Source organism: Chrysoperla carnea, chromosome 3 (assembly GCF_905475395.1).
Source record: "Chrysoperla carnea chromosome 3, inChrCarn1.1, whole genome shotgun sequence".
In the NCBI taxonomy this organism is placed as follows: Eukaryota; Metazoa; Arthropoda; class Insecta; order Neuroptera; family Chrysopidae; genus Chrysoperla; species Chrysoperla carnea.
This window is the reverse complement of record NC_058339.1, coordinates 85,736,044-85,759,208: the sequence shown is the minus strand read 5'-3', so window position 1 is coordinate 85,759,208 and position 23,165 is coordinate 85,736,044. Positions and strand designations below refer to the sequence as shown.

Below are 23,165 nucleotides of genomic sequence, written 5' to 3'. Positions count from 1 at the left end.
TAAAAGGTTCAATGACCAAAGACGATGTTAAATTTTTGGAACCCCTGACATCAAAATATAATATGGTCCTATTTCACGTGTGAACTACACGGTAAGAAATGCATGACGTTTACTACAATGCTGGTATGGTACAAAATCAGATACCATAGTATCTATGTTAGCATAAGTAATATTACAGTATTAAATAGGGCTATTCACCAGAAGTATTTTGAGTATAGACAACCAGATTGGGCCTGACGTCCATACTGACTCGTCCGCCATAACTATTGCTAGTGTTACTATTCCCTCAATACAGTACACAGTATGGCGTTCGTAAAACCTTTTCGAAATTGTTCTTAAAATCTAATGAATCATTTAATTATAATTAGATAATTGAAAGAGACATTTTTGAAACAATTTACTGATCATTTTTCTAAATTAATCGTAAACAATATCGGGTAAGCAGTAGCTAACATATAGAAAGCGCATGTTTCGTATCAAACGCATAATACTAAAAAGAATTTAGTTTTTTACAAACACAGAATTGGAAGAAAATGACTAAATTTCTGTTTTCCAAAAAAATTAGTTGATTACTTGAAAAAATTGACTTAAGCTTTCTTATAATATCAGGGTCAATAATACAAGTGTATTCGCCATTAGATTAAATTGTGATTAACGTTAATACTGAAAACAGAATTATCAAAATTAACTGCTGTTAATTATGCGATTAATTAAATGTGCATTTCAATTGGAAAACTCATTACTGAATGAGAAATCTTCTGAGATAAATATGAATTAAGAGATTAATATAATATGACACGTGAAATTTACAAAATTTTAAAACTTGCATAGCAGATTTTCTTGAAACATAGAAAAGAATACACTCTCGATCAACTTATCTTTAAAATGAGATAAAATTATCAAAATCGGATCATTTGTTTAGGACCTTCGATGCCACAAATTCATAATTACACAATTCAAGAAGGGCCTTCAATTGTAATGATTTTCCGATATTTCTTTGCATTGTACAACCGCCCCGCCCCGCACATCAAACAGTGACAGCTGCAAAGATAAAAGAAAAACAGCGATTTAAAATGAAAATTTTGGTTGGACTATAAATTAACTCTCTACCAAAAACGAATTTAAGATTGACGCGATTGTCATTTGTCTGTATAAGTTTTTTCCAAGTTACTTGCTCGCTACATCAAGGTTTTTTTTGTAAATTTAAAATTTTGTAAATACCATTTGTTTTAAGAAAATACTTTTACCCATCGAATAGTGAAATAAAATTACAATTTATTTATAATAAATAAAAAAAAATTGCATTTATAGCAACGATATATTTCACAAGATAAAGTAAGTCCAAAAATGTTGAACTTTCTAATCTGACTTATTAATTGAATTCATGAAAATACATATTCTAGAAAAAACAAAATATTACGAAATAATACAATCAAACTCAAACATAAAGTAAAACTAAATTTATATTTATACAGATGCAAATAATAAATAAATTCATATATAATTAAAGCGTTTTTTAAATTCATATACATTATACACATTTATAATTTGTATTGTAAATTTCTAATAAAATGAATTTGATTTATTGTATATTCAAAATCAATTGCAAATTTGTTCATATTACTCAAATTAATATACCAACAACAACAATTTTTAGCAAAAACACTTTAAGATACAAGCTTTTATTGCAATTCAAATTGAGCGCCTCAAGCTTTTAAAAATACCCAGTCATATGTGGGTAATCCAAACAGAACAATTATTTTTTACTTTTTAGTACAACAAAAGTTTGTACTTTTAAAAGCATTTCTGTCTTTATACATTTTCGATTTTAGTCTCGTGAAAGAGAACGCCCTATTAACGAAAATATTCTTATATTCTTGATTCATAGGGTGTCCCCCGTGACTCGATAGCAATAATTTAAAAGCGTATTCTTTTGACAACATCAAAAGTGTCTTATCTACTTATGTAATGAGGTTATCTCATCATGAGACAACACTTGATAGTTTTGGTATTCTATTCGTTAGTCTAAATAGTTGAAAAATTAACAGACGAATTGTTAATTTTAGTAGCTCCTTCAAGATGTTACCAAAAGAATATATTATTGTTTAATATAAATTATCAACGAATATTTACAGCTTATGAATGACGAAAAAAAAAGGATTCTTAGAATTTTTTGACAAACGACAGATGAAGTCTTTAACCAGGTGTAATTTCAAAAGAACCTTTTTATGTTTAAGATTAAGAAGGTAATGGTTATCTTACATATAATTCAGCTCAATATGCTATTAAACATTTAACTAAGACCTATGAAGTTGAACATTTTTTTCAAAACCTACAAACAATACAGACTAACTCCGAAACCGCCAACAAGTTTTGCCTGGTACTATTTTTGCTGGTTTATAAAAAATTGATGCTTTTTTAACAAAAAAGAATTGATGAGAATTGGGCAAAATATGTCAAAGTCTTGCAGTCTTGGCCTTGGTCTTGCAAATTTAACGATCCTATATCTTTATGAATTAAGATCAAAGCCAAGATTCAATTCTGCAAAATCAAGACTTATTTGCGCAAGACCAAAACTCATAACAATACTTCAACCAAGCTTATTGTTGAAAACAATTAATGAACCCCCTAGAGTATTTTTCAATATGCTTTTTTTATATCTGAGTAAACTTTACTTTCGCATTTTAAGTAAAACCAGAGAAATAAAAAAAAAAAACTAATCTAATAACTTTCATTATAAAACAATTTGAGTGACGGGCTTTAATTATCTGTTCTCACCATTTTATATTAATAACTAGCTGTTACCCGCCCGCTTTGCGTGGCGTAAAATATACCCGCTTTGCTGGGCAACATCCCCACTTGCACCCCTCCCTCCACATTTCCTTGCGTTGGATAACAGTTTTGTAATGTACACGTCATGCTCTTTTATTTGATACCCCACTTAGGTATATTTGTAAATATTCGATATTTCCTTCCCACTTTCTCGCTACAACTTTCTACTCTCCGAAGGTAAAAAAAATTTCTAAATGTAATTTAAAACATTCTGACCAAGTTTTGAACTATTAAAAGCCATAATTTAAAAATATGAATTTTTTAGTCATGAAAACCCCCGCAACCCCTCTTGTGGGTGGAATTTCGTAAAATCCGTTCTTAGCTGACCTCTACTTGGCAAAAGAAATATTCCTGCCAAATTTCAAGTCTCTAGGTCTTATAGTTCCAGAGATATCGTGATGAGTGACTATCTATCTATATCTATAGAAAGTCTCCTATACAGTGTGTGTTTGAAGCATCTTGGGATATAAATATGTCTGTAGTAAGACTGAATACAGAATACATTCGTTTAGTAATGCATCTAAAAGAGAGGTATTATATACATGCATTGAATTACTTGGAAGACACTTGGAGGTGGGAGTTTTTTAGTTACAGATAACTAGTAAGTTAGTATGCAACAAATCTCCCACTCTCTGCATGCATACAACGCAACAGCTTGTCCTATCGTATCTGTTTATCGTATCTGTAGTGTTACAATACATGAATAATACCTCTCTTTTAGATGCATTACTAAACGAATGTATTCTGTATTCAGTCTTACTACAGACATATTTATATCCCAAGATGCTTCAAACACAGGCTGTATATATAAGATATATATGTAAATAATTGATTAATTTTTTAATGATTATTAATATAAAGAATCAATTGAAACTTAAAAAAGTTAAAGATCAAAAACAAGACTCGATTGACCAAGACCAAGGCTGAGATTATTTTTGCAAAACAAGACTGAACTCTGCAAGACCAAGCCTTGATTCTGCAAGACCAAGACATATTTTTATGCAAGATCAAGACATATAACCAAGGTAAATATGGTCTTGGCTTCGCTCATCACTACCGTTTTTTGATAAAACTTGGTAAAAATTCACCAAAAAACAAATCTTCAATATTTTTTAGCATAAGTCAAAGATTTTGGTGACGCTGAACGGCTATCTCCGTTTGCACTTAATTAGAAAATTTAGCATCAAATTAGAAAATTGGTTTATCTATAATCAAATTGTTGCCACTTCTCAATAAAAATTCCCAAACATTTATCAAAAATATTTTTAAAATGTCATTTTTGCTTACAACTAAAGACCATAAAATATTTTGAAGGAAATTTTCTGATCAATTCTAATCTACCTAGAATTAAAGAGACAAAACAATGCAATTATATTAAATCATCCAATGACCTTGTCACCAATCTGATTAATCAACAGAACCAATTATCACGGAGATTGAAATCGACAAGCAACATCATTATTTTTCACTTGTTAAAGGAAATTTAAATATCAAAACAAAAGTAGGCAAAAAATTTCTAACACACAAAAACATAATAATTATTTTAGACAGAACAAAATATAATTACAACATCGTGGCTCACGACTAATATCAAAAACGATTCATAATAAAAACCGCGTGAGAGTTCTATGGCACTTATTGGCTGCTAACTTAATAAGAAGACTTTCTTTTTATTTAAACAAAAAAAAAATTAATAAAAATACAAACATACCAATAACAAAAATTATTATTTATCACAATTACTCCCAATATAATTCCTTTACTTCCAACCATAACACTTCACAGAGTTCACACTTCACACATTGATTTGACGTTTAACTCACATGTGATTTAACCACAATATTTAAAATAGCGCCATCATCAATCACTTTATTGACGGGGGAAAAGTGAAACACGAAGGTGGTAAATCCATTTAATAAAATTAATATATTTTTTTGTTAATTATTAATAAAATATAAATGGTGTAGCTTGTAGCATGATAACCTATGATGGTGTAGTTATGTGAGTCTATCTGAATGAAACAAACACACGACACTAACTATGTAATAATATTAGTGACCGGCTCCGGTTCACTCTCAGAGGTATAAAATATTTATAACAAAACACTAGTTACTAGTAAAGTAAGCGAACTTCACGATACTAAACTCAACAGAGGAGTCAGGGTGGAATCGACAATAACATTACATCGATATTTATTTTTATTTGTGTGTATAAAAAAAATAAGACCACTATGGAGTAATGTATTTATAAATATTTTATGCGACTTGATATTAAATTAAAATACACAACATTAGCAAAGACGTTACCTTATATTGTCTTGATTACCTGTGGTAAATATTTGTTTTAGATTGTCTTGGATATTCTAATATCACTCAAATGATTAATAAATTATAAATTTCGGGAATATTCGAGGTATTTCTATGTTCCAGCGTAAAATGTACTTTCGATATTTTGTCTCAAAAATATCTCAAAATTTGATACATTCAACGATTAGATTAATACTTTTTGAAACATCGTCTAAAATCTATCCAAAATATCGCTGTTGTATATGATTTCAGGTGATATTTCGAAAATTCTTTTTCCAATCGTCAAATGAATGCAAATTTTTTATTTTTGAGGCTATTTTATTGAAATTTAAAATTTATTCGATTTTGCAATTTTTTTAATGGGAGTCCTAAGAAAACTCGCGAACAATTTTATGTTTCCGAATTTGTTAAAACTCAGTATTTAAAGTAACTTTGACTCAAAAAGAAATCGGGTTTGACAATTGGGCGAATATTTTCTAAGATAACAAATAAACGAGATTTTTGACTTTTTCTAATCCTAATCCTAATGACTAGAAAATTCAAAAACAGGAATTCACTTAACAGATATAAAGCAGATCTTATTCTTCAGACCAGGGGTTATCTTTGCAGTTGTTTCCAGCTATGGTAGGCTATAACGCCTCGTTGACCCCAACCAAATTTGAATGGTGGATAAACCCCTGATTTCTTATGAAACTCTATGACTTCAAATCGAAATATAAGGAATGCTGACTAACAAAAATTTAACTGAAAACAAGTGAAAACAAACAATTGACTGAGTTACTGTTCAAATACCATGTAAAGACAATGTTGATTATGCAATCGTTTGTTTTTTTACGTCATATAAGTAAAGATAGGCAAATATACATACATACATGTCACACACACTTAACTGGTATTCTCATTTAAAACATACTATATAATTTGCGCTCTCACAGGTAAACACTGATGTTTACGAAAAAATGTATCAAACAAAAGTTGTTTAATTTTTTATAAGAAACATTTATTACATTTAAACTTTTGTTCTACCTCTAACGGTTTACAAAATGGGCCCTACATCTCACTTTTTATGTCCCGAGCACGCTATGAAAATTTCAGCTTGATATCTATTTTCATTTTTGAAAATGGACTAATTAGGTGATTTTATGAACAACTATACCAAAATTCTGTTCGTAGCGTGAATATTTTTTATCGTTACAAACTTGGGACTAAACTTAGTATACCTTGATATATATTCATATACATGGTATAATATGAGATATTTAACTCAGGTAATAAATAATAAATAAAATGGAACAAGAAGCAAGCGCTTAAAAATTCATTTTTTCCAAAATGGCAACTTTTATTTGATATAAAAATTCATATATAAATTGTATATAGAAAGCAAAATGAATTCGATTAAATAATATAAAAAGCGAAATTGGTCCTCTATACTCACAAAACAAAAATAAATCTATTACAACGCAGAAGAGAGATACTTGGACGGTTGGACGGACGACATAACACGGACAACATGGACACTGCAGAGATATTTTATATGAAGAGAAGAGATGCATGTAAATAAAATATATACACAACTATAGCAAAGAAGATAACATGATTACAAGAAAACTGGTATTTTACCTTATTTGAGATGGCTAACCAGTAGTTACACTTCCAATAAACAGAGCATTACTATACAGAATGGACTAACCACAACTATTCAAAAAATCAAATCCACAAAAATTTGTACGATTCAAGAATGATTTCTTTGAAGAAAAATTCACGCCAAAATTCGGAGAATGTATGGTTCATTATAATTTACGACCTCCTAGTGGATAAAATTACAGTTTTAAATGTCAAACTGGAATTATTGAAGGAAATATACTTGTTTTTAAATAAGAAATATTTCTCATTTTTTTGAAATTTATTTTTTAGGAAATGCCGAAAATAATTAATGTTTAAAAAACTAAAAATACACGATTTATTGCACTAAAATGTAGTACGCTTATGCTTACTCTTTGGGAAACACAAAAAATTCGTATCGAAGGAGCTGCGTCAACTAAGCGTATTCCCTTAGAGATTGAAAAAATAACACATTTTTCTTAAAATCGAATATTGCATTTGTAGTTTTCAAGAATTTTTTTTCTAAACAATGCGCCTAGAGAAAAAATCACAAAAGTACTTTTTTGCTTAAAATTGATTAACTTTTTTATTTTGAATAAATTCAAATTTGTACTTTTCGCAAAGTTACTTGACGGTTTTTAAAAAACAAGTCAAATACTACCTGAAATCGGGTTATTTAAATTTTTTTATTAAACGATTTTTACATTTTTAAAGTTTTTTTCAACTGAGCGATTTTCCAAAAGCTCTTCAGTGATATGGATATCTAAAAAGTTTGATCGTTAAAATTTTTTTCACATTTTATAATAATTATTCGTTTTTTCTGAGAAGTTAACTCTTTTTGCTTTGTTATCTTGGGAGGGAATCGGAAATATTGACTATTTGCTCATTTTTTAGCTAAAGTCGATCAACAATGTACATAAAAGTATATATTCTTGGAATATCCGTGAAAAGAATTTCTTGGATTATAAGGAAAACCTTAGACAATTTTTATGGCCTCGGAAAATCTTGGGAAGACGGCCGTCATAATGATAATTGTGAAGTGTCCTATATCTTCCCGACTGTCTAACGATACCAGAATTGCTCAGACATTTTTTATCCACAGTGGAACAAATAAAGTCAGTCAATAACATTTAAAACACATAAATCATCTCCTTTCATCAGATACAGTGGGTACCATCTAGGCAGCTAGATGGCCTAGGCGGCCCTTTGATGGTAACTTACAAATTTCCCCCTTTTTAAACTTATAAGGATTTAAATCCCCTTAAGTGGGCCTCCACCAAAAATCCGCCTACGCGCAACAACAGTTTGTAAATGCAGCACTGGTCGGATGAAAAGAGATTTTTTATTAAAAAGCTTTTGTTAGGATATTAATTATCTTTTTCAGATTTAGCGAGCAGTCCTCTCTGTACATAATACCTTCTTACACAAATAAATATCGTACTGCGAATAAACGAATAACTTACACAATATTTTTACAAAACACACATAGTAGTACCCGCCGATTATAACTGTTGACAGTTAACTTGTTTTGCTATTCTACTAATTGAATGTACCAAACGAAATAAAAAAAAATGTGGTATGTTTGTATGTACACACAAAGATATAAATATTATTTTTATGTTATTGATCGTTGATAATGCCCATTTGTAGATGCCAAATGGTTCATGGTTGGTGTGGTGTGCGTTAACTTTTGCTGTGGCTTGATATGTAACCTCTAAAGACCATTAAATATCATCTCATGTATTATCCACAATTTGTGATTTTTTTGATGAGCCATAAAATTAATGTTAAACAGTGGATGATCATTCATTCTTTAAGGATTGAACTTTTATTTTAAGATTTTAGTTAACACGAGGCGTAGGCTTCTTATATATTATTATCTACGTTGGTAAGTAAGTGGGCAATAGAAAAAAATGTTCTAGCCAGAATTGTTATTCAAGCCGATTTATGACAACTCATGAGAGATAAGCAAGCACCCAAGAAACTGCAGTGTCAAAAACGAAGTGTTCTACTCCATGGCAATCAGTTGGATGCTCTTAACTGAAGTCTACTTGAGCAGTATCTGGGGAAAACACATGTCTGAAAAATAATAATTTAATAATAAAATTTTAATTCATTCAATAGACTTTTTGGCTAAAATTTTCTACCACTTCAAGAAAAGAATTTGCACAGGCGGAAAAGTGAAGTTGGTTTTTGAAAATCTTTAGAAGAATGCAAAAAATGAACGTTTAAAATTACAAAGCGGAAGAATAGGTTAGTGACGCCATTGTCCGAAATCACCATAGAGATACATATAAAAAATTGTTTTGCTTAAAGGAGATGGACAACAATCTTTGAATGCTTATATAATAGTATCAAGTCTAGCTTTACATTTTTATCCGTAATATGGCAAATTCGACATCAGGCAACTACCGTATTATGAAATAAAACTATTATTTGTTTGTCATTTGTCACGATGTTGTGGGAAACAACAGCAAGATATCATCGAAAATTTTAAGACATTTAATTAATGCCTAACATTCCGATAAATAAACCGAGTGAATATTTTGAGACAAGAATATAATTACAGACAAAAGCATTTGAATAAAATTTTGCTGTTCATAAGTCACTACTAAAATGCTCATATCCAGTTGCACTTCGCATTGCTAAAATCAGAGATATTTGGAGCCGCAGGTGCTGATAAAATTAAATCGATTAAAATAAAAATTAAAAAATTAAATCGATAGCATACAAAGAAGAATTTCAAAAAAATTTATTGTTAATTTTATGTAGTATCTTTTCATAATACATCCTAAAAATTTTTTGTTAAAAAAATTACCGGCCAATAAAATTTTTTCCAAGCATTTTTCAGTCCACATTTTAAAAAAGGTTGAGAAACGCTGGTCTAGATTCGAGGCCATATAAAATATATGTGACTGCCTCCAATGTAAGAACTTTTGATGAAGGAAAAATTCAAAAATTCTGCTCAATACTAACAGATATTATTCAGAAAGGTAAACAAAACCATTTTGATTGCTTAATTCCAAAACAGGGGTTAAAAGAAACTGCTGCCTCTTTCTCCAGAAAAATTTGCATAGAATAAAAAATTATACGAATGAAAAATATTCTTTTAGATCCCCAAATTCAGAAACTGGATTTTTTGTAATATACGAGTACCAACATTACTTAACTATTTGGGGAAAGGGCAAAAACGGCTCTTTATTCGTTGGTTAATTCCTTCTATTTAAATTCGGATACATAGAAAAAGATCTGAATAATTTGTCTCTTGATTCAGTTATAATAGGTAAGTAAATGTAAAGATGCGGCCAGACACGAAGATGTCTCGCCGGACATTACACAACAACGAAGGTAGGCAATATATCGCAAAATGAAATAGATTGTATACATTTGAGGATGCTACATTTTGGATATTGATCTGCCTTCCTTCCTTGTTGTATGACGACCGCTTTCGTGTCTTGTCGTAACTTTACATTAAAAAATTAAATCGACAAAATTGTTAGTAGAATCAAAATTTGGATCCGTTAGTTAGTGATTGTGCTAGGAATGAAGGATAACTCACCCTGGCACCAAGAAATCTGGCTTCCAACAGCTCCTGCTTTCGTGGATCCAGCGCGGCCGGGAAATGTTCCATCTTCACGCCAGCGCCTGTAACAAATATGGTGTGTGTCACCATTTTCATAGTCCTAATAAAGTTTTGTTGATATACAACAATGTTTATCTTATGTAATACCTTAACTCTAAATTTATTGATGCCCTTCATAATCTTTTTATTTATTTTTATAAATGATTGATTTTAAATAAATCAAAATGAATGAATATTAATTTATTATATTAATTTAAGTAGTAAAATATGGCTGTCGAAATGAATGTTGTATATATGTTTTGCTAATTCATAATTTGTACAATTTGATGTATGGAATATTAGGGTGTGTTCAGTATTATAATAAGGTATGTCATTTCCGGATATTAACAACATTATTTCAGCTATTAATTTAAATTTGTCAATATTGATTTGTATCAAAATTCATGTTAATAGACTAGTAATATATCTACTTCCATCCTGAAGGATGAATGGGAATTACAAATTAAATACAATATTAAATTAAAAATTTAAAGAAATCCTAAACAGATGGACCGATTTTAATTTATTCTTCGTTGTCACCTCTTTTGTAATTGTTATCGGGTACGGAACCCCAAACTTGTTTTTGAATTATAGCTAAGAAAACTCTCTATCAAAATATCTTTCAAACAAATTAACTTTGAATTTAAAAAATGAATGATAATTTTGAAATCCGTTGGAAGCTATAAATTCTCATTTTGACAAATTCAAATCGAATGAATTAATTCCGCCAATATTTATAAAATAGTATTTAACAGTAATTGGAAATTTTACGTATTTCGGCGGTAATTTTTATAATTTTATTATCTATAAATATAATAATTCAATCAACTAGAAAAAAAAAAAAACTGTTGGTACTACTGAAAAGTATTGTCAAGCAACCAATAAACACAGAAATACAATATCCAGTATGACTAATAACATTTTAATGACGCATGTTTATTAGGTTGAGATAAAACAAAAATATAGAATTTTATTAATCACAAAATATATACGATATTATTTTTAGATATTTATATCGACAAAAAAAAAGTGACGACAAATACTTTTTTGTATGCAAATACTTATATATTTCACTTGCCAAACCATTGCAACATTGGAATTCAAGACGCAGAAAATTGCTACAATTATTCAAACAGCCTTGGAGGTATGGAGTAACCCCAATGAGTAGGGGACTCTCCAGTGCAATTTTTTAAAAATAATTTTAATAGTTTTATTTAAAAAAATTAAAAAAAAAAATTAATTATTTACTAAAAATCTAATTTTAGTTAATTTTTGAAAAATGCCTTAAGTTTTGTAGATATTTAGTACCCGGGGAGTTCATTTTGGTCCTTAACCTCCTTAATTGTCAGCGGCGGTCCATCAATTTTCAAAAACAAAAAGGTATAGATCCGTTTCTATTATTAATACAAATTCGAAAAAAATATAATAAAAAGTATTATCTTTTCATACTATTTTTATACCCCCACCCCCGCCATTTCCGAGAAGAAAATTTGTCAATTTCGAAACTTCAATTCTTTATAGCTAGAGAATGGATAAAGATATAGGGTCGAGTATTTTTACGTATTTTTGAATTATCTTCAACTTTCCCATTTAATGTTATCAGTGAAAATTAATCCCAAAAAACCGGCTTTTTTTCCAAAATTTTCAAAAAAACCCGCCAAAAAAGACTGTTTCGATTCCCAATTCTTGATAACATTTCGAACTCATCCTACATGGTGACGAAGTGTTTACCTTACTTTTTTTTAAAACGGTTTTTGAAGAATTCCACGGGAAATTTGAATTTGATCGTAGTTTAACATTTCAGAAAAAAAGAGACAGAAAGAGAGAACAACTTGTTTCTTTATAAAAAAAAAAAACACAGGGAGATTAACACAGATTTTCATATAGAAAATTTTTTAATGATGATCTGAACGTGTAGTTTCATATTTTCCCTAAGGGATCAATTAATTTATAAACCTCCATCCATCCTTAAGATATAACTATCTTCCACATTTCCTTAAATTCGGTTCAACTCACTATTGAATTTATAATAGTTTAGGGCATTTATTTTTAGCATGAACAATGTCAAATTAGATGCGAATTAAGATTAAAACATTAAATATCATCTTAACATTTTTGAAATAACGATAAAAGAATGCAAAACGTTATTTGTAATACTTACTAAAAAATACTAAACCAATTATCGATAATAATTGAATTAAATTAGCCAAATTAAGTATATAAGTGACAAATCATTTATAATAATGACTGAAACGTGTTGATTATATTCATAACATGATCTTCAAAATTGATTTTAATTTATATTTAAAAAAAATACATAAAAATATTACACAAATACAAATGACCTTTAAATCGAGAGAATATTGTTCATAATTATTTTTTTTGAAAATACAATCATACAACATCGTAATCACATAATCACGAAAAAAATATGGCAACATAGAGTTTAGTTACATTTTAGTCTGTGAACGTGGAAGTGAAATTAATAAAACACTGTACACATTCTTTATAATAAAAAAGGAAAAACAATCATTATACACTTACAAATATGACAACACTGAGTAGCTTCTTGTGCGTGGAAACAAATACATATGGCAACATTGTGTTTATCAATTAATATAAATATACAGGTTGAATCAAAAGACACCAAGCTGTAGGAAACTGAAAAAACTTTAAGCGATTTTATTTTTTTAAATTCAGGTCAAGACAGCTTCTAAAATGTATTCGGCATCGAATTGGCATTTGGACCCAAATTTTTTTTTTGACAAAACTATTTTTATTTTTTCATGATAATTTTAAAGTAACAGGCAGTTTTAAAACAACTTTTCAAAAAGTAACGAAAACGGCCGACAAAAAAAATGGTCGTAAAACATCGTTGTGACGTAATAATGTTAATTGAATAGTATACAAGGTATACGATTATTAATTAACATTATGACGTTTCACGATCTTTTACATTTTATTTGTCGAGCGTTTTTTTCTCTTTTGTAAAATTGTTTTAAAACTACTTGTGACTTATAAATAAAATATATTCTAATTACATATAGGAAAGTAATGAAGAATTGTGGTTACGTAAATAATATATGTGTTGCGAGCTTAGCAAATCACTAAGAGAACCAAAGCTTTTCAAATCACCAAGAGAATCAAAGCTCATAACAAAATTTTCAAATCCAGAGATCTGTAGTGATTTATCACAATCTAGGGGGTGAAGTTCAAGTCACAAGATATATTCTTAGAAGCACTCTTTTGAATGGCAACTTTAAGATGGGCCCAGCAAAGTGTTTTGAATCTCATTCTAGTGAAAAAATCGAAGCCAACAGTTTATCGGAATCGCTCAGTTCATGCTGTGAAGATGCAGCAATTGGTAGATTTTTAGAACTTTGGATGATCTAAAAATACTTCAGAATGTCGATACAATCGCAACCGAGCAAATGCCAGAAATTGGATGCTAGTAGCACGATGCTGTTCTACAATGGGATCCTTAAAACAAATTGTTAGAAAAATTTAATGCGATAATCGACAAGTGACTCCTAATAACTTTTGTAGTTTATGCTATGAAGGTATTTGAAAAGTAGAATAGAATATACCGGGACATTTATTGAATCAATTGCAGAAAATGAACGAAAAAACATCGCACTCGCTTCTATGCCCATCACGCTTTGTTATTTTTAAGGAAATGAGAAAGTTCATCCATTTTAAACAAAGTGATGATTTTTTAGGCCACCCAATATTATAAAACAGTTTAATTTAAAATAAACAAGTTATATACCTGTCGATGAAAATTGCCTTGGCAACATCATAATCGCACACTTTGAACGCTATTTCACATTTTCATAAAATTTTGATTCACTAATTCACATCTATGTATTCAAGGTCACTCCATTCAAAACTACGGTGTCGTGATAAAAATTTAATAATTATTTTATGGTTTCACACACAGTGATTTGATGAGTAGAAAATTTTGATTTAAATAGAAAATTTTTGGAACAATTTTTAAAAGAATATTCAAATTGATTTAGTCAAACGTATGCAATAATTTTTTGTATGGTGTTTACAACTACAATGCTAAGTGAATGGAAAATTTTTTTTATTATTCTATTTTTATAATAATGTATTATTTATTTATACAAGTTGTTATGTGTGGAGTGCCTCGATATAACACACATTCGACAGATTTGACACAGCAAGACAAGTGAAATTTTTATATTAGTTTTCATTCAGTAAAATTATGATAAATTCTTCCATTATTTGTTCATAAATATTTAATTTAAATTATTGCATAATTAAATATACTTTTTTTTTATATTGAAAACTTCATATAACCTCTATACACAGCGCATGTAATCATTATATTTTATCAATTGATATCAATTTTTCCACGAATTATATTAGTAAAAATTCCCCTTTTGCGTTCTTAAAATCCAATAGTTAATAATTATATTTAACCAAAAACAATTATAACAATTAACTAGATTAATTGTTTAAACACCTTTAAATACCAAAAAAGGGCATAAGTAAGTAAACTAAGCAACCTGTTGTCTAGCTGAAAAATTGAGTAGCAATACGTAAGCATATGAATCTTCTTTGGAAAAGGTTAATTTATAGTATAAGAGGTAAAAAAATGCAACGAATGTTTATTTTTATACCATGTATATATCAAATATATCAAAGTATACTAAGTTTAGTCCCAAGTTTGTAACGCTTGATAAAATATTGATCGTACCAACAAGGTTTTGCTATAAGTGTCCTAAAAATCAGTCCATTTCCGGTTGCCTGTCTGTCTGTCTGTCAACACGATAACTCATAAACGAAAAGAGATATCAAGATGAAATTTTTTTTTAGCGTGCTTAGGATGTAAAAAGCGACGTCATGTTCAACAATAATGAGCAACATAGGCTAATATGGCCATCTCGTTAACCGTTAAAAGATTGAATATAAAAAATGTTCCTTTTAAAAAAATTAAACAACTTTTGTTTGAAATATTTTTTCGAAAACATCACTGTTTACTCGTGAGGTAGCAAATCAGGCATAAATTATATAGTTCGTGTTATATAAGAATATCAGTTATATGTGTGTGACATGTATGTCTGAGTGACTATCGTTTTTTACTTACATGATGTAAAAAACAAACGATTGCGTAATCAACACTGTCTATACATGGTATTTCAACAATTAATTCAATCAATTGTTTGATTTCACTTGTTTTAGTTTAAGAACGATCTAAACATCACAAATTAACATACTATTTTTATAGGTAAGTATAAAAATAATTTTATTGTTCATTAAAATAACAGTTGGATAATTTATGATAGTTATAATATCATTTTTATAGCCAAAAGTGCATCAAACATAATAAAATACTAATTAATTAATTTAGAATTTGAGTATGAGTAATACTACGAAAAAGCTTAAGCAAATTATTGGGAAAAGCTTTTAATCAGGTAAAAATCTAGGAATTTCAACATTAAAAACGATATTTAACAAAGCTGTCTGTTTAATTATACAAAATTAATAATAAATATCTAATAATATTTAATACATCGAAATTACTAAGAAATCTTCTCAGAATTTTGTTATCTATACCACTCTCCAAATGCGAATAATAAAAAATATAAGAGGGGTACCGCAAGTGGGTCCCTCAAAATATAAGTGGGTCCCGAACAGTACACTATAAACTGAGATATTGGTTTTCTTAGCAGAAGGCATTTCTTGATTTGACTAATCATTGAGGACTTGGGTCTCCAAGAACTTGGTAAAAGAATCCACCAAATTATGAACATTTTTGTATGGATGATTATTACTCCTGTTATTAATTACTAGATAAATTGAGAAATGTGAATTGAGTGTGATTTTAACCTTTGAACAGCTTAGTAATTTTATTAGTAATTTACATTGCACATTGCATCGTTAAACGTGAATTTTCCGTAAAGAAACAGATATCTGTTTATTTAGAAATTAAAATGCTAATTTTTGATTTGCTATAATCCACTAATCTTAGCCCAGAAAAAAAAAAGAATTCAACCTCGGAATCTAATAAAATAAACTGAATATTTGTACAAATCTTAATTTTGATAATATAAATGTTGTCTCAAAAGTCACATATGGTAGGTAACGTGTCAGCGTCTTTCGATATTCAAAGTCAAAGGAAGCAAAAGTCAGGTTTAAAAATTTATTATAAGAGCTGTAGAGGATAAAGTTCTCTACAAATTTGAAATAGAGCTGAAGAATGAAACGATATTTTGGTAGTACCACACCGTTTGCTACAGCAATTTTTTAAAGCCATTTCCAATAAGAAAAGTTCACTAGGCCGAAAACGTCATACAAGCAATGAAAGAATTTTAAAGGTATATAGAAGATCGTAAGTATAAAAGATTAGGATTTACGATTGATCTTGCACTAAGGTACATGTAGTATCTTCTACGGCCTCTATTTCACAAACGGTTCAACGTATATAAAAAAATTTCTAACGAAATTTGTAGAGAATTTTATCATTTACAACTTTTATAATAAAAAATGTAAATACGATTTTGAAGCAAAAGAAAACGAGAAATTCTCAAAAAACCTATTTTTGCGATCTGACTTTTGAGACACATTTGTACTCTCAAAATAAAGGTTTGCACAAGTTTTCAGATTATTCCGTTAGATTCCGAGGTGAAACCCTATGATGATTGGACTATTTGTAATAAAACAGACCTAGATAACTAAATTACGATGATGACTTGCATTTAAAAGCATTGTGTGGCATGGAAATTAATAAATCAAGTATATGCACTTGATTTATATTTGTATAGTTAAATAGCAGGAAATTTGTAGTAAATAAACAGTTTTATTATTTAGTAAAACTGTAGGCAGTAACATAAATTTTATTAAATACTAGCTGTAAACAGCCTGTACCTGACATGCGCTACAATTCCACAGAAAGTAGGAGAATGTTTGGTTGTATATTGGAACTATGTTCCTTATCGTGCGTTATGATTTATTTGCTGATTAGGAGGTAAAACCACAAAAAGTGCAACAGATCCCAAAATCCGACAAATAGGTTACCTACGAAACTCAAACTTTTTTAATCGCTTCGACTTGCCAATAATTCCAATGCACAGATATGCAAACAGAATTGTGCAAAAAATAAAATTAAACCTAAAATTACCAAAGTACAGAAATGCAATAAGTATCGACAGAGAAAAATAAATAAAAAAAATATTAAAAGAAACTAATTACATTAAGCCTACAAGGTAGCGTACCACAAAATTAATATTTATAATTAATTACTAATAATGTTATTTGTACGAAAGGAACATAGTTCCTACCAGGTATCCCACGACACCTCTCGTTCTTTTTTTCTGATTATGTAAGTGCTTTTTAAAACAGATTAATCTTGTTTTTTCAGTTTATTATAATAGTTTTTGACATTCATAGTTACGTGGTTGCCTCATTTGACTTTTGTCGTTAATATTATACGGATTTTAGATCGGAAAATTTCTGTTATTCGAGTGCTAAAAAATTTGTTTAACCTGTCAAAAAGTAACATAAAATGGCTTTTTATTATTTTATCAACAAGATTTTCCAACCAATTTTGTACAAATTAAATACGATAATAAAATCTGTGCATTGTAAATGTCAAAATAATTTTCAATTTGTAATGATTTTCAAAATAATTTCAAAACAATATATCAATATTAATATAAACTGTGAACAACTAAGATTTATAGAAGGGTATATTATTCGGGCTTATTATGTTATATACAGTACCTACTAAAACTAACTATCGAGCTACAGCCTTGTAGACAAGTTGACATTGATGCGTAGTATCATCATTAATGTCGTATTTAACTTAAAACAATTTATCATTGACATAAAATGTACATAAGGGTTACTTGTACTTCATTTGTAACGTTCCAACGTTCAACTTGTAGAACTATTAAATATATTGTTTCGAAAAGATCAAACTAATAGTCTTATAAAAGAATTATATTTCTTTTTTTTGAAAAATCAAAAGTTTTATTTATTTTTCATCGACAATTCAAACTTTTATTATAATAAGTTAAACAAGAGAAAACAAACAATTGACTGAGTTAATTGTCGAAATACCATGTATGGACAGTGTTGATTACTCTGTCTGATACTATAACTGATGTAACCATAACATACATACTATACAATTTTGTGCTCTCACGGGTAAACAGTGATGTTTAAGAAAAAATGTTGTTTAATATTTTATAAGGAACATTTTTTACATTTAAATTTTTGTTCTATCTCTAACGGTTTACAAGATAGGTCCTACGCAGCAAAGACCCAAATGACCTTATGACCCCTTAAAAAATTCGAAAAAATCGTAAAAAATTATTTGTTTCGGAATTTGATGAAACTCAGTTTATAAGGTAATTTTGACCCAAGAAATTCAAAAATCGAGTTTATTTGCCGATTGGCCGTGTAATTTTCGAAAAAAACGATATTTCGGATCGATTTCCGGTATTATCTCGAGAATTATTCGCCCAATCGTTAAATGAAACCGATTTTTGTATTTTTTGGGTCAAAATTACCTTATATACAGAGTTTTATCGAAATTGGAGACGATAAATTTGTATCGATTTTTTGCAATTTTTTCAAGGGGTACCCCTTAGAAAAATTCGAAAAAATCGTAAAAAATTATTTGTTTCGGAATTTGATGAAACTCAGTTTATAAGGTAATTTTGAACCAAGAAATTCAAAAATCGAGTTTATTTGCCGATTGGCCGTGTAATTTTCGAAAAAAACGATATTTCGGATCGATTTCCGGTATTATCTCGAGAATTATTCGCCCAATCGTTAAATGAAACCGATTTTTGTATTTTTTGGGTCAAAATTACCTTATATACAGAGTTTTATCGAAATTGGAGACGATAAATTTGTATCGATTTTTTGCAATTTTTTCAAGGGGTACCCCTTAGAAAAATTCGAAAAAATCGTAAAAAATTATTTGTTTCGGAATTTGATGAAACTCAGTTTATAAGGTAATTTTGAACCAAGAAATTCAAAAATCGAGTTTATTTGCCGATTGGCCGTGTAATTTTCGAAAAAAACGATATTTCGGATCGATTTCCGGTATTATCTCGAGAATTATTCGCCCAATCGTTAAATGAAACCGATTTTTGTATTTTTTGGGTCAAAATTACCTTATATACAGAGTTTTATCGAAATTGGAGACGATAAATTTGTATCGATTTTTTGCAATTTTTTCAAGGGGTGCCCCTTAGAAAAATTCGAAAAAATCGTAAAAAATTATTTGTATCGAAATTTGAGGAAACTCAGTTCATAAGGTAATTTTGACCCAAGAAATTCAAAAATCGAGTTTATTTGCCGATTGGCCGTGTAATTTTCGAAAAAAAACGATATTTCGGATCGATTTCCGGTATTATCTCGAGAATTATTCGCCCAATCGTTAAATGAAACCGATTTTTGTATTTTTTGGGTCAAAATTACCTTATATACAGAGATTTATCGAAATTGGAGACGATAAATTTGTATCGATTTTTTGCAATTTTTTCAAGGGGTATCCCTTAGAAAAATTCGAAAAAATCGTAAAAAATTATTTGTTTCGGAATTTGATGAAACTCAGTTTATAAGGTAATTTTGACCCAAGAAATTCAAAAATCGAGTAAGAAAAATCGTAAGTTAAAAAATGTGTATTTTTAGAAATATTTTTACTTTTACTAGTCAAACCTTGTGGGTTTCGGTTGTTGAAGCATAATCAATTCCGTACGCGGCACAGTGCGATCAAAAGCCAAAAATGTGTCAAAAATTCGAAAAAAAAGTTTCTAGATAGGGCTTTTTCATCATTAAATTTGCTACACGGATCCTCTAAGAAATTAAAAGGGCTGCAGTGGTAAATTTCCGTAAATTTGATATAAAATTTGTAACGAGCGAACCCAAAAATCCCTACAATTAAATTATGAAGTGAATTACTTAAATTTTGGCTGCACTGTGGATATGTTTAGTGACTTAGGTTCGATTCCCGTCGTCACAAAAAAAATAATTTAATAGTTGTGATGGGTCGATTTAAAGTGTATCACAATGTGTCTTCGGCTTCCGAATCAGTATCGGCACTGCCGAACCAGCTCTACAATTTACCTACCTTTAAAATAATTTTTACTTTAAAATAACGCATACAATTGAGGGGAAATTTTGTTCGTGATTTTGATTGATGTAAGGTGGATGAGAAAATAATTCAAAATTCAATTGCAATATTTTTCACATTTATTAGAGCGGATTAAAATTTGAACCAAATTAAAGTTTTCTGTTGACAAATTAAATTAATGTTGAAAAATTTTTTAAATTAAAAAAATACATGAATCAAAATGGGTTAACTATTTTATATTTTTAATCAAAACATAAATCAATTTAACTATGTAAAATAAATAGGCATAAAGTATAGGTATAATACTGGAAAAACTAGCCTATTTATTTATTGATTAGCAATTAAACAACAATAAATATATTGTTTACGTTGTATAACGTTCGAATAATTAAAATTAGTTACACACTCTCAGCAAATGAATATGACTCCCACACGTAAACACGCATGTTTCAAAATTTATTGTGTTTGGTTCATTATCAATATTTTATTCTGCTTTCGTAATTATTTGCAGATATTTTCACAGACTTGTGCAAACTTTCTTTTCACTAAAAAATTTGAATAAAAGGAAGTGATTTTCACAAATAATTAAGTTTTCTAGAAAAACAAAAACCTAGAAAATATTGTCTACAATTCTTTTTCAAAAAATCCACTAATACTGTATTTTTCCCAAATTCTCTTTTTAAATATCATTAATTAACTGCCGTAAATAGAGCATAATCAAGATTTTATGAAGAATTTTTATGCTAAATGTACCCATAATCAGATCAGTGTGGAATTTGAGAGACTCAGAAAAGATGATATGATATTATTCGACATTCCCACAATATTAAACCTTCTTTTTTTGAGGCTTTTCAGGTCGCTTGGTTATCAACCTCAATTATAAACTCGACCAATCTAGTACAGGATCCGTAAATAGAATTTATGATGGTGGAAATTTTTTTATAGCTTTTTGAGAACTCCACATGGAAAATTATTGCCAGATGTTGACAAATTTTATTATTACTTTTCGTTTTTTAATTCATTATCAAAGTTTGAAATATATGTATTTATTTTTTTTTAATTTATGGCTTTTACTAAAAGTTGCTACCCTGCTATATTCTTATAATATTTGTTCTACTTTAATTTACAATTATGAATCTCTAAAACACACCCGTTAAAAATAATTACTTATTCTTGGAATTCTAAAATACATTTGTAATGAAAACCTATGAATTTCTAGTTTCATTCAAAATTGAGTAACATGCATTTATAAAGCATATTATAATTTGAAAGTTGGCTTAAAATGGCGCTTCATTGTAGTGGATATGGAATACACTCAAACAATAATATCATGGTAGAAAATTATACAATGATTTACTAGTTAATAATTATGAAATAATATGCAAATAAACATATAAAATATAAGTAATTAAATGGCCCACTACATGGATGGTTAACATGCGATGGTCGATGCCGTCGTCCACAACCACGTCCAGTCCAACCAAGTACGGAGTCCGTAGTCCGTTCATTGCCGTCATCATCATGTGATAACGTAAACACAGTATTTATTATAAAAGGGGGTGCATTTAGTTAATAGACGGTTGAATGTAATATAACATTTATAGAGCTAAAGATATAGAAATTGTTGGACTATTTTTGTACACTTATGTTCCAAAAAAAATGTGAAGAGTTTTACGAGAATCGTGTTATACCCCAGCAATGCGATTAGTACTGATACTGTTCTATTCATTTGGGTATAAATCTGAAACTTTGTACACAAAAACCAGTTTTCAGAAACTAAAAAAAATTTCAAAAGACGTGATACATAAATGGTCGCCAAATTCGATCGAAATTTCATTTCTGCCCATTTTGGTCGTGATCTTAAAATTAGAATAATCTTAAAGTGGAAATAATCCAACATCCGCTAGACGAGACATGAACATGTTTGACATTAGGGCTCCATTGTAACAAAAACAGAACAATCTAGTAGGGAATTTTTAATTCGACTATCAATGGTTGATGATATATGTCGGGTTTATATGCCCCATATCAAATTTACGTGACAGATGTGATAGGGATGATTTTATTCCTTCGTGATGATTGAGGTATTCGTGTACCATTTCATCAAAGGTCAATATTCACTAAAAACGCTCAGGAATGATCTTATTCGACTCGCCATGATCAAAGTTTACGGAAATGATGGATACTTAAAAAATGTAAAAACATCTTTGTTTAACGATGTTCCAGCATGGTATTTGCAGTTTCTATGTTAAAGCAATGGTACAATTTTTTTTTCGACAGAATTTAACGAAAAATTAAATTTAAGAATTTAATAATGCTTACTATTAATTCCCAAAGTTTCAGAAATTTTGACCGTTTAAAATGGGAAATAATTATGCCAACGTCCCAATTTCGATCAATTTACGTCAAAATTAATATCTCGAAAGTGAAAATTAATTTCTAAATTTTTTTTTTAGAATTGTATTGTATAAACATTTTTTTCTACTTTTTCTTCAATATATAATAATATCATAAAAAATAGTTGGAGAGACCGGACATTTTACATGATTTAAATGGGACATGACCCTCAAAATCGCGAACTTTGTCTTTAAATATCTCGCGATCTAAACGGTCAAAAATTATGAAATTTTAGGAATTCATAAATAAAGCTATTATAAACCCGAGAAAAAAAATTCGGCCAAATCTGTCG

At 29.1% G+C, this 23,165-nt stretch overlaps 1 protein-coding gene across 6 annotated transcripts in view; it reads right to left on the bottom strand.

Moving 5' to 3' along the window:
* Positions 1-23,165, bottom strand: part of LOC123297011 (serine/threonine-protein kinase tousled-like 2) — a 271,600-nt gene that overhangs the window by 128,319 nt on the left and 120,116 nt on the right. For 3 of the 6 annotated variants that reach the window (XM_044878764.1, XM_044878766.1, XM_044878763.1), the window contains exon 3: positions 10,300-10,385. In XM_044878764.1, the coding sequence (XP_044734699.1) occupies positions 10,300-10,385 (86 nt within the window). Of the gene's footprint in view, positions 1-4,543; positions 4,565-10,299; positions 10,386-12,707; positions 12,726-14,131; positions 14,190-23,165 lie in introns of those variants that run through there. The other 3 variants (XM_044878767.1, XM_044878769.1, XM_044878772.1) reach the window with 3 other exon arrangements.